The following is a 14,130-nucleotide window of genomic DNA, read 5'->3' on the forward strand; positions in this document are numbered from 1 at the left end:
GATGCTGTTGGTTGAGTCGATTAGGGTTTACTAAAAATTCAATCATCCATTCTTTTTGCGAAACTTGTGCCATAAGATTTTCTATATATGGCATATATTCATGCAAAGAAAATTTTTAATAGTCTTCCATGATTAATAAAAATTTAAATAACAAATATGCTAAAAATTGATGTCTTGTAAATTAACACAAATCTTTGAATGCAATGTTCTTAATTAAATTGCTATGCATGTTCTTTGAATGCAAGGTTTTATTATTATTATGATCATCTTAATTCTTTTACTTTACTATTGCAAAAGTTGTTGTATATTTTGTGCTAAAGTGTTTTCTTATATATTTTGGTTTTTCAAATTGGGACTTCTATGCCACAATAATATATTACATAAATTTTAATTTTCTAATAATTTTTTATATTATTTTGGGTCTTTAGTATTTTATATTATTTTATTTTATTATTATAAAAGTTATTGTGTATTTTGTATTTAGGTGTTTTCTTATATATTACTTTTATTTTTCAGATTGGGCCTCCTGCGTCACAATAGTATATGATATAAATTTCAAAATTTTAATAATATTTTATATTATTATTGGCTCTTTAATCTTAATTTATTATTATTATTATCGTTTTTATTATTTTTATTTTACTATTGCAAAAATTGTTGTGTATTTTGTATTAATGTATTTTCTTCTTATATATTATCTTGATTTTCGGATTGGGCCTTCTGTATTGGGAGGTTGTGTGTAGTGTTTGAGTAAGTTTTATTATTGTTGGGCTGGGGGTGTGTGTGAAGGGCCCAGCCCGTGTGCCAAAGGGGATCCAAGCCCCTCATTCAAAACGCTGCCGTTTTGTCACAAATAAGGAAAAACCCTATCTTTTTCTCCTTCCCCCCTCCCCCGCGCGCGCCGCACACCTATTTTCCATTTCACTTCCTTCCTCAACTCCCTCGCCTCACTCTCTCGTCTCTGTCTCGCCGTGCCGCCTCATTCTCTCGTCTCTGCCTTGCTCTACCGCCGCTGCCGCGGTACTCTTGCCTGTGTCACTCTCCCATCGTCGCACATAAGCTAGACGCAGCCTACTAGTGCTATCACGCATAGACCCTCGGCTTCACCTCACCCTCACTATCTTCGATTCCCCATGGTAAGTTGTTTTTGTGTTTTTGAAATTACTTTGAAATGTCAAATGTGGTAGATGATACAATGTATTTGTTTTATTATTTTTTAATCCGAAATTTAGGATTTTTGTGATTATCTCTATCATGGATTTCATGAATTTCAGTTTGCGAAACATTGCTTCCAAAAGGTTAAATATGCCCTCTATTTCTCATTCTTTTTAATTTTTTTTTAAGTTTTTGGTGGTTTCAAAGTTATATTTTCTTGTATTAATTTTTTATTTTTATTTTGTATGTTTTTAAATGGATAATTTGATCCATGGTTTGCTCTTGAAGTACACTGACAACAAATTTTGTATGGAAGATTTTGTCTATATAATAGTTCGATTTTTGTTTATGAACAAGATATAACCTTTTGGCTGGATGTTGAATAGTTGGGGAAGATATATGTTTTATTTCCTGTTATTTTTATCAAATGGATAGTGAGTTTTGATGGGTAAAAACGTGAGTTTTTCAACTTTTTTCTTTTTCTTTTTTAGTTTCAGATTAGCACTTTGGTTTTAATGTGGATTGAGAGTGAAATTTACTAATATTTGTTTTATCAATTGAGTAGAATGGCAAATAGATGCCCAATGATATTTATTTTTGCTTTGGAATGAAAGGAATAGCAGAATGGTTGAGGGTGTGGAACTTTCATTTCATAAAATGAAGTTGGTGTTTCTGGGATTGTCACATGTTTGGCTGTTAGTATATCCTCATTTTTTTGGTGAAGATAATATGTGATATATGCACACCATCTCTTCAAATATATATTCATAATAGAAAAACAAAGTAACGATGAAACAAAAAACAATAAATTTGGAGACATAGCAAACAAAAGAAAAGGAAAAAGATATGAACATCTGTTGAGGTTAAAATCTTCAAAGATATAAACATCTGTTGAGGTTTATAGCAAAAATAAAATAGAAAAAACATTGCATTGACCTTCATAAAATATTATACTAAATAACCATGCACTCACAATGATCAAATGCCATAAAGTTTATGCTTTGAAACTCTCTAGCCAAAAACACTTTAGACAATTGGAAAGCAACTGAAAATAAATCGACAATAAATATTAAAAACTAGTAAAAGAAAAAGATGGAAGAAAATATAAGAGATGATAAGTTAAATACACAAAAAAGATTGAACACCGAACACTACCAAAGATGAACACCTATTATAATCAATTCGGATAAACAAAGATGAATACCGAACACTGTCAAAGATGAACACCTCTAAATACTGCTAAAAATGAACACTTTAATCAATTATTCACATATGATAATTTGCTTGATCCTCAGTTTCGGAATATTAGGTGATTTGGTTTCACTTATGAAAATATTAGGCTGTATAGATGTCAAGTGGCTTGGTTTATCCTCTCAAAACATATTATTTTTTAAAGTGCAATATCCCCTCTCCTCCTAGGCGACCTATCACATATAAAAAACAACAAAACCAACTAAGCCAGACATGAAAAAATAAAAACTCACAAACTATATATGGAAAAAAAACTCCTAAAACCATGCGTGATTATTTTTTTTGTTTTCATTAATGGAGTCAAGTTTTTTTGTACAGTTTTTTTTATCCACTTAGATGTGTTCTACTTAAAAATTTCTCTGACATGTATTTTATTTTACTTCATAGGAAAGTGTAATAACAGGACCATGAACGAGCAGAATAGATGTATGGATTCAATTTTTTTCCAGTAATGATGAAGCTTTTTTATACACTGATTAAGGATATTTTTTTTAATAGTTTTTGTGTTTTTTTATATGTTTTTTAGATTTTGAATGATTTTTTTTTACAACTTTTTTTAATGTTTTATGTGTTTTTTTTTTCTTCTCATGTAGCGGGCACCCTTTTTGTTTTTTACATTTTTTTTTCAAAATTAAAAAATGTAATAGGCATAATTTCCTATACTCATGCACCCAATCTACAGAAGAGAAAATGCATCATATAGAGACCAGCTGCGATAGTGTACTAGAAATCTCAATAATATCACAATCTGACAACCTGGAAAAAAGCATTCAGAGACAGCATAGAAAAAACATAAAAATGTGTAGACATAACTAGCAAAACATGACTAGCTGCGGTTAGCGCACCAATATCACAATCTGACAACTTGTAAAAGAGAAAAAACATTTAGAGACAGTATACAATGAAAATTCATGAAAATGGTGTAGACATAACCGGCAAAATATCCCAACACTCAACGAAAAAAGTAAAAACTGTGTGAAAAAGTAATAATGACTAAAGGACAAAAGAATCACTGTTTTGAAGGTTGCTGCAGCAAGTTGACGTTGTTAAAGATTTAGCAGAAAGTTAACAGAAAATAATAATTTCCATTTGAGCTGTTTCATAGCCACTTATATATTGTCTATACAGCCACTTATATATTGTCTATACTTAAAAGAGCGTATAATTTACTGTTCATTACTGTTAATCTATAAACATTAATGAACAGTAAAGAATTTTTTTTCGCATGATTTTGTTGCCGTTTGTCACTGTTTATAAACAGTAATTATGATTTTTTTTTTTTTTTTTTGTGAATGTCAATGTGCAACGTAATACCACAATCGTGTGTGAGGAATGAGAGAGGAAAAAAAGAAAAGTAGAAAAAAATATTAGTTTTTGAGTTTTAAATTCCAACCCCTCATATTTAATTTTCAGATTTAATCTAACAGTAGAAATTTAAATATTGATTTAAACTAACATAAAATAGATAATTAAATTTTAAATATTATATCATACACTTAAAATTAACTTCAATTTATAAAATACTAATTTCTCATCATTAAATAAAAGATAAAGTTTTACTGAATATTAAATAAATGATGAAATTTTGTTAAATATTTTTAAAAAAGTATAACAATATAAATAATTAGAGTTTTAACATAATTTAAATATGATAATATTTTTAATTAACTAAAAAGAACTGTTACAACTAATGAAGAAGTAACCTAAAAATATACATTGAATGTATATTTCACTTTTTTATTTTTCTTTTCCTTTTTTTCATATATTTTTTTAATCATCATTAACATTTAAAAAAAATAAAAAATTCACAAAATTATTAAAAAAATACTTCTTCAATCACTAAATAAAAAAAAATAAAAAAGAAAATTAGGCAAACGTCCCTTGGACGTTGCCTACTGCTAGTAATAGATAAATATATGGTACTAGTTTCTGATTGAATTAATTAAATTATTTAATACAAATTATAAATATGATTTTCTTTTTATTCTATACATCCCATGGGAATTAGCCAAATTGGCGTGGAAATGGTTGATACGAAGATTTCCATTAATGGTTGTTTGGATTGTATTGTTAAGGAAATCTAGTGTTCTCTACAATATCTAATTTCTCACGTTATTATTTTCCATTCATTTAAATAATAGAGGTCTAAACTGTGAGATTATTGACAACGGCCTGTGACCCTGTGGCACAACATCCACATCTCCAAATTGGAGATTATGAGTTCGACCCCACTCTCCTAAGCTTGATTGATACAAGTATTTGAACATTTGACTTAAATACAAAATATAGAACATTTTTTATATTTTTCAGAAATATAAGGTACACGTATGACGTACCCTTTGATTTTTTCCATTTTAAATGAAAAATAATTCTATTTACATCTCATTTTGTTATGAAAAAATTTAATTGTAAGTGATTTTGCGTACTAATACACGCACTCATTCAATATGATTGGTCAGAAAGTAGATTTTATTGAAAACAATATTAATTTGAATTTAGAATATGAAAACAACAACATTAATATTCAGATTGGTATGCAAACTTGCTTGTATATAGTAAAATTTTTTTGTTATTATTGTGCTTTTCATCGCTTTTGAATTATCTCTTACTTCAAATAAATAAACAATTTAAAAATTGATATGTAAAGTTAAAGGTATGACCCTAAGAAAATCAGTCTAGGAACATTTTTTTTTTCTGTATTGACACTCTTGTCCATACAGGTAATTTGCTCAATCATGGAAAAATTTAGGAGAGGAAATACCTCCCATTGTGAGACCAGTGGATTCACGCTACTTTTTACGATAAATGCAATTAGTAAGCTTATTAATTTCACTTTTTGTCATTGCATGACATTGCGTTAAAATGTAAAAGCTATATATTACTTTTTAGAGTATTGGCTGGTCATTATTAAGTCTAAATTTTTATTAGAATTTGAGATTTTGACCATATTTAAAATTTGTAAAGAGGTTAATCTATATTAAATTAGTTATTTTAAAATCAAAATAGCAATATAATATTATATATTTTAATAATTTTTAAAAAAATTTAATATTTGGTAAATAAACTTGTATTAATATTAAAATTTAATATTTTGTAAATACACTTGTATTTAATATTTAATATTTTGTATTAATATTAAAAGAGAGATATAGTTGGATGAGAAAATTATAAAATATTAATTTGGTCATTCTACAGTGACTCTCCACATAATGACAATAAATTAATGTAACTCAAAGTTTTACAAATATTCATTTGACTAGTCTAATGCAGGAATTTTAACTCAAAAAAACTAAAATTTGGACTTGGACCTAAGTCACTGTCAATACTCTTATGATTCTATTATTCATTTAATATTAGGAGAATGGATTATGAAAGAAAAATGTTAAGTGTAATTAACAAAATTTAAAATTATTAAATTTAAAATTTCAATTTCAATTTCAAAATAAAATGATAAAATATTTTACATCATAATAAAACATTAATAATTAATAGTTGCAAGGGGAAACAGTAAATTGACACAAACACTGCTTGTTGAGAACTTGAGATGGTACAGTACGTTCAAACACTACTTGTTGCTGTTTGTGACCGAGGTCGATCAACAACCAAGAACTCAATCATGAATCTATAAATATATTAGGTATCGTTTAGATACATAAATATTTTTATCTCATCTTTTCTTATTATTATAATTTTTTATAAATTTGTACATAAAATATAATAAATAATTCAATTTTTTAAAATCTTAAAAAAATATTTTACGATATTTTATTTAATTTTAAACTTTCATATAAAATCATTTTATTTCATCTCACTATTTAAACGGAATTTGAGAAAATAATAGTTATATTCATCATCTTTACATTATATATCTATTTCTATTTTTTATCTTTTCTATTTTTTATTTTATTTTAACAAGTATAGTTTTTATTTTATTTTAACGAGTACATGGTACGAGAATAATGAATAGAATAATTTAATTATTTTAGTACTAATAAAATAAATCAATAAAACACAAATCCTGTGCGGTGTAGGTAGCTGAGTACCATTCCTCTCAAGAAAATGCACGTTGACATGCAAATTTCGAATGCTGCCGTTTTTGAAATCAGAAGCCTAGTGCATATGCTCGTACACACTTGCATGTATTCATCCTTTTGTTCCTCATTGGCACGTTTAAGGGTTCATTAGGATATTTAAAATATTTCAATATATTTTTAAATACTAGTCAAATAATTTGAGTTAAATTACTTTATTGAATTTTAGGAAAATATTGATAAAAAATTGAATAAAACTATTATAAAATTAAAAATTTGTATGAATATTATTTTTTAAAGTAATGCTAGATATAATTATGGGTTGTGCAAGTGGCGCGCGCTTATTGAATAATGCTATACACAACATTTTCATCTTATTTTGATCATATTAAGTGGTAGATGACATATTCATCACTATTAGATGATAAATGAGTAAGTAATAAACGATCAATTAATAGTGATAAATATGCCACATCATATTTAGTGAGATAAAAGTAGGATGATAGTATGGTGTATAGAATTTTCAATTTCAAAAATGTGTGTGTGACGCTTGCATATTTTATGACTGTAAATATAATTTTTATATTTTAAATATAAATTTTATTTTAAAAATTGAAAAAATAGTATTATTTTTTGTATCTTATTTAAAAATTTAAAAAAATTGTAACAAGTAGTCAATGATAAATAAAAAAGTTAAAGATTTAAAATTTATGAATACCCACGCGTACATAACACAATACAAAATACCTCTCAATGTTTATTTTTCAAAAATATTTTAAAAAGATTTACACAATTTTCGCCAATCATTTTCAACATAAAATAACGGAAAATATTTTTTGGGGCGTAGATTGACGGACTAAAAACATAAACCCTAAGAGGCCGACTGGGCCAAAAACCTGGTAACAAAACAAACAAAACCCTGCATTTAAAGAGTTGCTTTTAGGGTTTAAGTCACACACACAACCCGAGCGCGGTTCTTTCTCTCCCCTGCGCCATCGAGGATTTCTCATTTATCCGGCAGCTTCCGAAGGCTCTTCTTCCAGTTTTGTCTTTGTTCTTTTTGTTTTGCTTAAATTTAATGGCTACCTCCATAGCCGCGCAGTTTCAGATAATCAAGTCGTTCAGACAGGGAGAATCGCAGCCGCTTAAGAGGCCTTTCACTCGGCCGTCTATTCTCTTCGATCCCAAGGAAGCTGCCGACATCGATGTTGATACCATACTGGCCACGGCGCTACAAGGTTTGCTCAATTTAGTCGAATTTCCCTCTAGTCTTTCCTGTTTTGCTCTTTGGAAAATATGTTTGTAGAGGATATTAGTAGTTTGTTCCCCTTAACCGGTAACATGTGCTTGGGAAAGGTTGAAGCTATGAAGAATTTTGTATGGAGAAGGTTTTCTTTCGAGAAAGAAAATGGAAGTGAAAGTTTTTCATTTGAGTTGGTTGAAAGATTGGGACGCAATGATACAAGATCCAGCTTTTGTTATATGAAAAAATTGCGAAAATAAATATAGGAATTTTTATGTTTGTTAGGCTCAGTCGAATCTCCTTCCTTTTGCGGTTTGGGCTCTAATGCGATCGCTTCTTCATATCCTAATTTGCGAACCTGTGCTTCCGAGACCGGTCGATAGAGTTTCCTTCCTTCTAATTCTTTCGATCTTTCCTCTTCCTACGTCCACCTTCTTCTGGAGTTCTCTCCGGCAGCCGGTTATTGGTCTTTTTCTTATCGAAATGGATTGCCCTTTCCTTTAGAGCAAAGTTTGCCTCATCCCGCGGTGTTCGGAGCAATTCCATCTTTATTACAGAACCGGACATGAGAGTTTCTTCTCATCCAGCTCCTTGCGAATGAAACATTACTAAAATAATTTGAGCTACCAAAATAAATTTACAAATTATGTTTCATTTTAATAGCTTTTGGATTATTGCTCATAATTTACTCAGCTGAAGTCAAGAGTACGGACACTTTTTTCCATTTACTGTCCTAGTTTCAGATAGCTATTATTGTGTATTTGTTATTTGATTTTTCAGGTTTGGAGGTTCTTATAGGCATAGATGAGCGTTTCAGAAACTACAAGAATGATTTGTTCAGCCATAGAAGCAGAGAATTGGATAGAGAGGTGATGACCATAGAGTTAAACAATCGTATTAATGCTTCAATCAGTTCGTATTTACGGTTATTATCGGGTCATTTTCAACTTCCTTCGTCGCTAAAGACACTTGAGTACTTGATACGCAGATATGTGTGAGCACTTCTTCAACCATTGCTGCCTCATTATATTCGTGCTGTACTGCTCATCTATTTATTTATTTATTTTTTATGCATGTTCTTAATGTGGCATATATTGGATTTGCAGGGTTCATGTTTTCAATTTTGAGGAGTTGATTTTATGTGCTTTGCCATACCATGACACCCATGCATTTGTTCGAATAATGATGTTAATTGACACAAGGTTAGGAAGTTACGATAATTACACGTTATTTTACAAAGTTTTAAGTCCTATTAAGGGAATCTGATATTTTCACTCATTGGCATGTAGAAACACTAAATGGAAGTTTCTTGATGGTGTGAAAGCCTCAGGTGCACCACCGCCTAGAAAGGTTATAGTTCAGCAATGTATTCGGGATAACGGGGTTTTAGAGGCTATTTGCAACTATGTGAGTTTTCACTTCTGATGTAATTTATTGTTTAGTTACTCTAGAGACATATTATTGAATTGTTTTACTACAGGCATCTCCATCTAAAAAGTATCAGCCTTCAAGGTTCATGATCAGCTTTTGCACAGCAGTTGTTGTTGAGGCTGTGGGTTCTATTACAAATCTGGATGATGACATTGTAAAGAGAATCCTTCCATTTGTATTTTCTGGACTTCAGCCTGGCAAAAGAAGAGGGCCTGATCACAGGGTGAGGCTCAAAGGCACAATATCCTTATATGCAAGTAGATTCTGCTATTTTAAGCATCTTTTTGCTTAATGCAAGGCAATGATTTGGAGCTTTCATCATCATCTTGGGTTTTTTAGTTCTAATCAACATATATGGATTTTTTTTCCACATCTCCATTTCTTTATTACCAAGTTAAAATTTTACTAAGAGAAATCCATGAGGGTGCTACCCAAATATACATGGAGTATACAAAGATGCAACTAAACATAAAATGAAAAAAGAGCAAGAAAGCCTAAAATAGAAATAGAGCAAAAATAAACATTCATCTAAAAATAAAGGGAATCAAGGAATAAATCTTCGAGATCCTCTACCATCCACTCACTATTCAAGACTTTGATTATTTATTTCCTTTTAAATGCACCACATCCAACAAAGCAATCATTTCCATAATGTTTCACTATGAAAATTATTGGCTTGACCTTTCCAGCATGCCAATAGATCCACCAACTGTCAAGTTGTAACCCTATTTAACCCAAACAGATCCAATTAGAATCACAAAGAATTCTAGGTATCACTGTGAAGCAAAAGACAATTGACTGTTTCCCACTCCTGTTAGACATGCAATTGCAGTCAATCACTAAAACATGCTACTCCAGTAGCTTGTACAAGGCTAGCAAAATTTTATGCTGGTTCTGTTGAAAGGAACACTTTAGTATAAGTCATCTATTCTACTACAGGCATTTGTTCTTATCTTTTCAATATTGTGAATATTTCACTGTGTTGGTCTCTTAGTTGCAAATGTAGTCTTCTTCTTCTTCTTCTTCATGTGACTGTTAAATTTGGCTGCATACTTGCCTTAAGGCAAGGTGGATCCACTTTTGATTGGCTTGCTTCTTATCCCCTCCTACCTCCCACAAAAAAACTCTAGTTCTGTGGATGAAGATGACGATTATTTCATAATATCAAGTATACTCTTACCGTTTTATATGTAGGCGGGTGCTTTGATGATTGTCGGTTTACTTGCAAATAAAGTTGCTCTGTCACCTAAACTTGTCAAGAGTTTGATTCGATCAATTGCTGAGATTGCTCGGGAGGATGCAAAAGAGTCAGCTGATTTGCAATGGTTTCGATTGTCACTTATGGCTTTGATCAACCTTGTTCAGGTGATCATTTTTGTAGGCAGCTAACTTTCCGGTTACATAAGCTTAGAAACATCAGTCATTTTTTTGCACTTATGCAGTATCCTTTACTAAGTTGTGATAATCTTCTTATGTTACATTGGTTTTTCACTGTGTTATGTGTATATCAAATTAGACTTTCATTTCATTCTTTTATACTTGTAATTACTATTATATGAAACCTTTTTGTTTATTGTTGTAAACAAATGATATTATGATGGCTTATTTTATTTTGCAAATATGTTGTTAAAAGTGATTTATAAATCAATGACTGCTTGAGATCCTCAACTGTACATCCTATTCCATTGAATTGGTTGTCAATTTGATATGTCGCATGTAGAAATCAATGGGAGTTTTTCTTGACATTTTATTTTATTTTCTTTCAACAAAGTTCTCAATTATCAACACCCTTGTGATGCCCCTAAAAAAGGGTTCTTTTAGTTGCCCATTGTCCGATGCATAGATATTGAAGCAATTATGACATTACTAGTGCGATGCTTTTTTTTAAGTACATATTTTCTGGAGACTGACAATATTAGATACTGGAAAGCATGACAACTAACTTTAACAGGTCAGCATCCTTACATTTAGAATCAACTTGCTTTGCCTTAAAAAGAATTAATAAAGGTGACTTAAAAGGTTTCTTTACTTATGTGTTCTTTTATTTTTTTTATAGGTTGTGTTTTTTATTAGGTTTTACTTAATTTTTTTTCATTCGTAGTTCCACAATGACCTTAGTATGGTTTCAAGCATCAAATTCTTGTCTTTATAATTATGCCTTTCTTCATTCTATGCCGATATTCCACTTACTTGGACTATTTTCCTATCAATTAAATACATGAAGGAATCCCCATCAATTGGATGGTTTGATTCTCATGATTTAAAGTAAGCACTCTGCTTAATTACTAAAGTAAGCACTCTGCTTAATTAATTTGTAAATCATTGACATATTTGTAATACGAGTTATTGAAAATAAAGGAGCAATTATCAACTTCTTGTTCTATCAAGAGGGTTGGTATTGCTCCTTTATTAGCCTTTCAATTGCTATTGATTACTTGCATAACATGCACGTCAGATATTATTTTCACTTGTTTTGGAGGATGTGATGACCATGGTTGCTGCACTCCTGTTTTGATTTACAACATCTGATGGTTTTATTGATTTGTACCCCTCTATAAATTCACTTTTATTGGTGTATCTCTAGTTGTTATCTTATAGTTTAGACTAATATCTTTTTATTATCTTGTACTTTCTCAAGGAGAGTAATCATTGTTATATTCTCTAAGGCCTCGTTTGGTTATGCAGTTCAGATAAGATAAGATATTTTGAATGATAGTGAGATTTTTGAGTTAAGATGAGGTAATATATTTTGAATAGTAGTGAGATTTTTGAGTTAAGATAAGATGAAATGGTTTTGAAAAAAGTGTGTTTGAATAGTAAGATGAGATGAGATAGTTTTTATTTTTTGGGATTTGATAAAGGGGTGGGTCCCACTAATGATTGAAATCATTTTATAATTATTGGGTAATAGTTATGAATATATTAATAAAAAGTAATATTTATAATTAATTAAAAAATATACCATAAATAAATTTATATCTCAAAATATATATTTTTTAATGTTGGCCGAAATTACTCTATATTCCCACCAAAAATTAAAATGGTGGATTTCGGTAAAGGGGAAGAGGTGTGAACAGGGAGGAAAGGGGAAGAGGCGTGAACAAGGAGGAAGAAGGGTCTCGAAATGGGATGGGGAAAAAAGAAAAGAGGACTTCCAGAATCAAAGAAGAAAATAGTGCTTTTGCACTGTTCACTTCACTTTTTACTGTTTATGTCGGTTATTAATTTCAAAACGTAGAGATGAAATAAAAACAACTCACTTGCCATTTGGATAGACAGACGAGACTTGCCGTATAATCCAGATGAGATATAGTTTGTATCTCATCTAGGCATCCAAACCGGGCCTAATAGTTGTATCCCTCTTCTCTTTCTTCTCAATGGCTAGATCTCTCTCTTGTTCAATGGCATCAAAGACGTCTAACTCATTCAATGGCTTTTGCCGCACTTGCACAGTTATATATGTATGATGTATGTATGCGTGTGTGTATATATATATATATATATTATGTTACATGTATTTTGTTTTTTCCCTCATTTTTTAGTTTTCATGAAATCTGTCAGATGCAATCTCTGGATATGTTCCCAAAGAAGGCATTGGAGACTCTGAAGGATATAAGGTAGTCCTACTGCCTTTAACATTTTTGAGGATATGACATACTTCACAGGCTATTTTCTCATTTGTATTTGCTAAAATTTTTTCATGCTCCCATTTGTAGAGATTTGGCTGTAATCCTTATGGGATTGTCTAAGGAGTTCAATATTGATCGATTCCTTTCTATGCTTATGGAGGTTCTGGTTGACTTCAGGTGGGAAGTCCATTGTCATTCCCAATAATCCCTGTTGATGTCAACTCTTATATTCAGCATTTGTTACTGATTATCATTCATTTGCAGCTCTTCTGATGAATTGTGCCATCTGGCTTTGGTATCAATAGTAGAGACAGTCCCCATAAAGCATTTAGTTTTCCAGTTGGTCAGCAACGTGCTATTGTCATGCTTGAAATTGTCTAAAAAAGTTGGCGATCCAGCATTATCTGAATCTGGTACCTTATTTTTGTTTTTCTTTTACATCACATGTATATTATATATTCACACACATGGATTTTTTTATGTTTCATCTTCATTTACTCATAATTTCTGCAAGATTATGGGATGTACTTTGAGTGAGGCATCCTCAGATGTGTAGGTTGCCTGTCTTTTATCTGATCCTAGAGCTACATCATCGAGGTTTTATTATTTTGTACAACCATCTTTAGTTGGTTAGTTCTTATTTCTCACCGTGATTTTGGATTTTCATTAGGAACATGGGCAAAGAAAATTTTGGTAGTGGTTAGCCAGCATTATCCGTCTGAACTGCGAAGAGCAGTTTGCAAGTTCCTTGAGGTTTCTTGACCATATTCTCTCTCTCCCTCTCTTTGTGCCCCCCCCCCCCTCTCTTTCTCTCTGTAATTCCAAGACTTTGATCTCTTGGAATTTGTTAATAGGATACTAAACCGCAATCTAAGAAAGGGGAATCGACATATGAGATATTGGGGAAGGTGCTGGATGCAAACTTGGATACGTCACTTGGTATATCAGATTCAAAAGTTTGGTTTGCGTTGCATCATCCAAAGGTATTATATCGGATTCCTGTACTTGGGCTATGCCTATTTCTTTTATCAGTAACAGTAAAATGCTGCTTTACCAATAAAAAAAGTTTGGGATTGCTTGCTTTGGTAATGCTTTTACTTTATTTTTATCAGAATTTTTTCCTATCAATATTTGTTGTAGTGTCTTTTTATCCATCTATAATGTGGTGTAGGCTGCAGTCAGATGTGCGACATTGTCTGGTTTAAAATCCTCTGGGTTTTTTAAATCCAAAGCTGTTGATTCGCAGGTATTTTCTAGTCTCTGACATATATATGCACGTGATATATACATTTCTTGTGTGCATGTGTTTTCCATTGTGCCATGCATACAAAGAGAGAAAAAAGGCCCCCCCGGGGGGGGGAGGGGGGGGTTAAGAGGGTTTTTTGAAATC

At 31.0% G+C, this 14,130-nt stretch overlaps 1 protein-coding gene across 2 annotated transcripts in view; it reads left to right on the forward strand.

Annotated features, from left to right (window-relative positions):
* The first annotated feature begins 7,366 nt into the window (after nucleotides 1-7,366).
* LOC108998836 (uncharacterized protein At3g06530) overlaps nucleotides 7,367-14,130 on the forward strand; it is a 36,018-nt gene continuing 29,254 nt past the window's right edge. For both annotated transcript variants that reach the window (XM_018975545.2, XM_018975547.2), the window contains exons 1-12: nucleotides 7,367-7,675; nucleotides 8,461-8,674; nucleotides 8,787-8,882; nucleotides 8,970-9,087; nucleotides 9,161-9,334; nucleotides 10,306-10,476; nucleotides 12,673-12,728; nucleotides 12,828-12,917; nucleotides 13,005-13,153; nucleotides 13,411-13,493; nucleotides 13,595-13,723; nucleotides 13,912-13,986. In XM_018975545.2, coding sequence (XP_018831090.1) covers nucleotides 7,516-7,675; nucleotides 8,461-8,674; nucleotides 8,787-8,882; nucleotides 8,970-9,087; nucleotides 9,161-9,334; nucleotides 10,306-10,476; nucleotides 12,673-12,728; nucleotides 12,828-12,917; nucleotides 13,005-13,153; nucleotides 13,411-13,493; nucleotides 13,595-13,723; nucleotides 13,912-13,986 — 1,515 coding nt within the window. In that variant the 5' untranslated portion in view covers nucleotides 7,367-7,515. The remainder of the gene's footprint in view (nucleotides 7,676-8,460; nucleotides 8,675-8,786; nucleotides 8,883-8,969; nucleotides 9,088-9,160; nucleotides 9,335-10,305; nucleotides 10,477-12,672; nucleotides 12,729-12,827; nucleotides 12,918-13,004; nucleotides 13,154-13,410; nucleotides 13,494-13,594; nucleotides 13,724-13,911; nucleotides 13,987-14,130) is intronic.

Source organism: Juglans regia, chromosome 11, assembly GCF_001411555.2.
Source record: "Juglans regia cultivar Chandler chromosome 11, Walnut 2.0, whole genome shotgun sequence".
Lineage (NCBI taxonomy): Eukaryota > Viridiplantae > Streptophyta > Magnoliopsida > Fagales > Juglandaceae > Juglans > Juglans regia.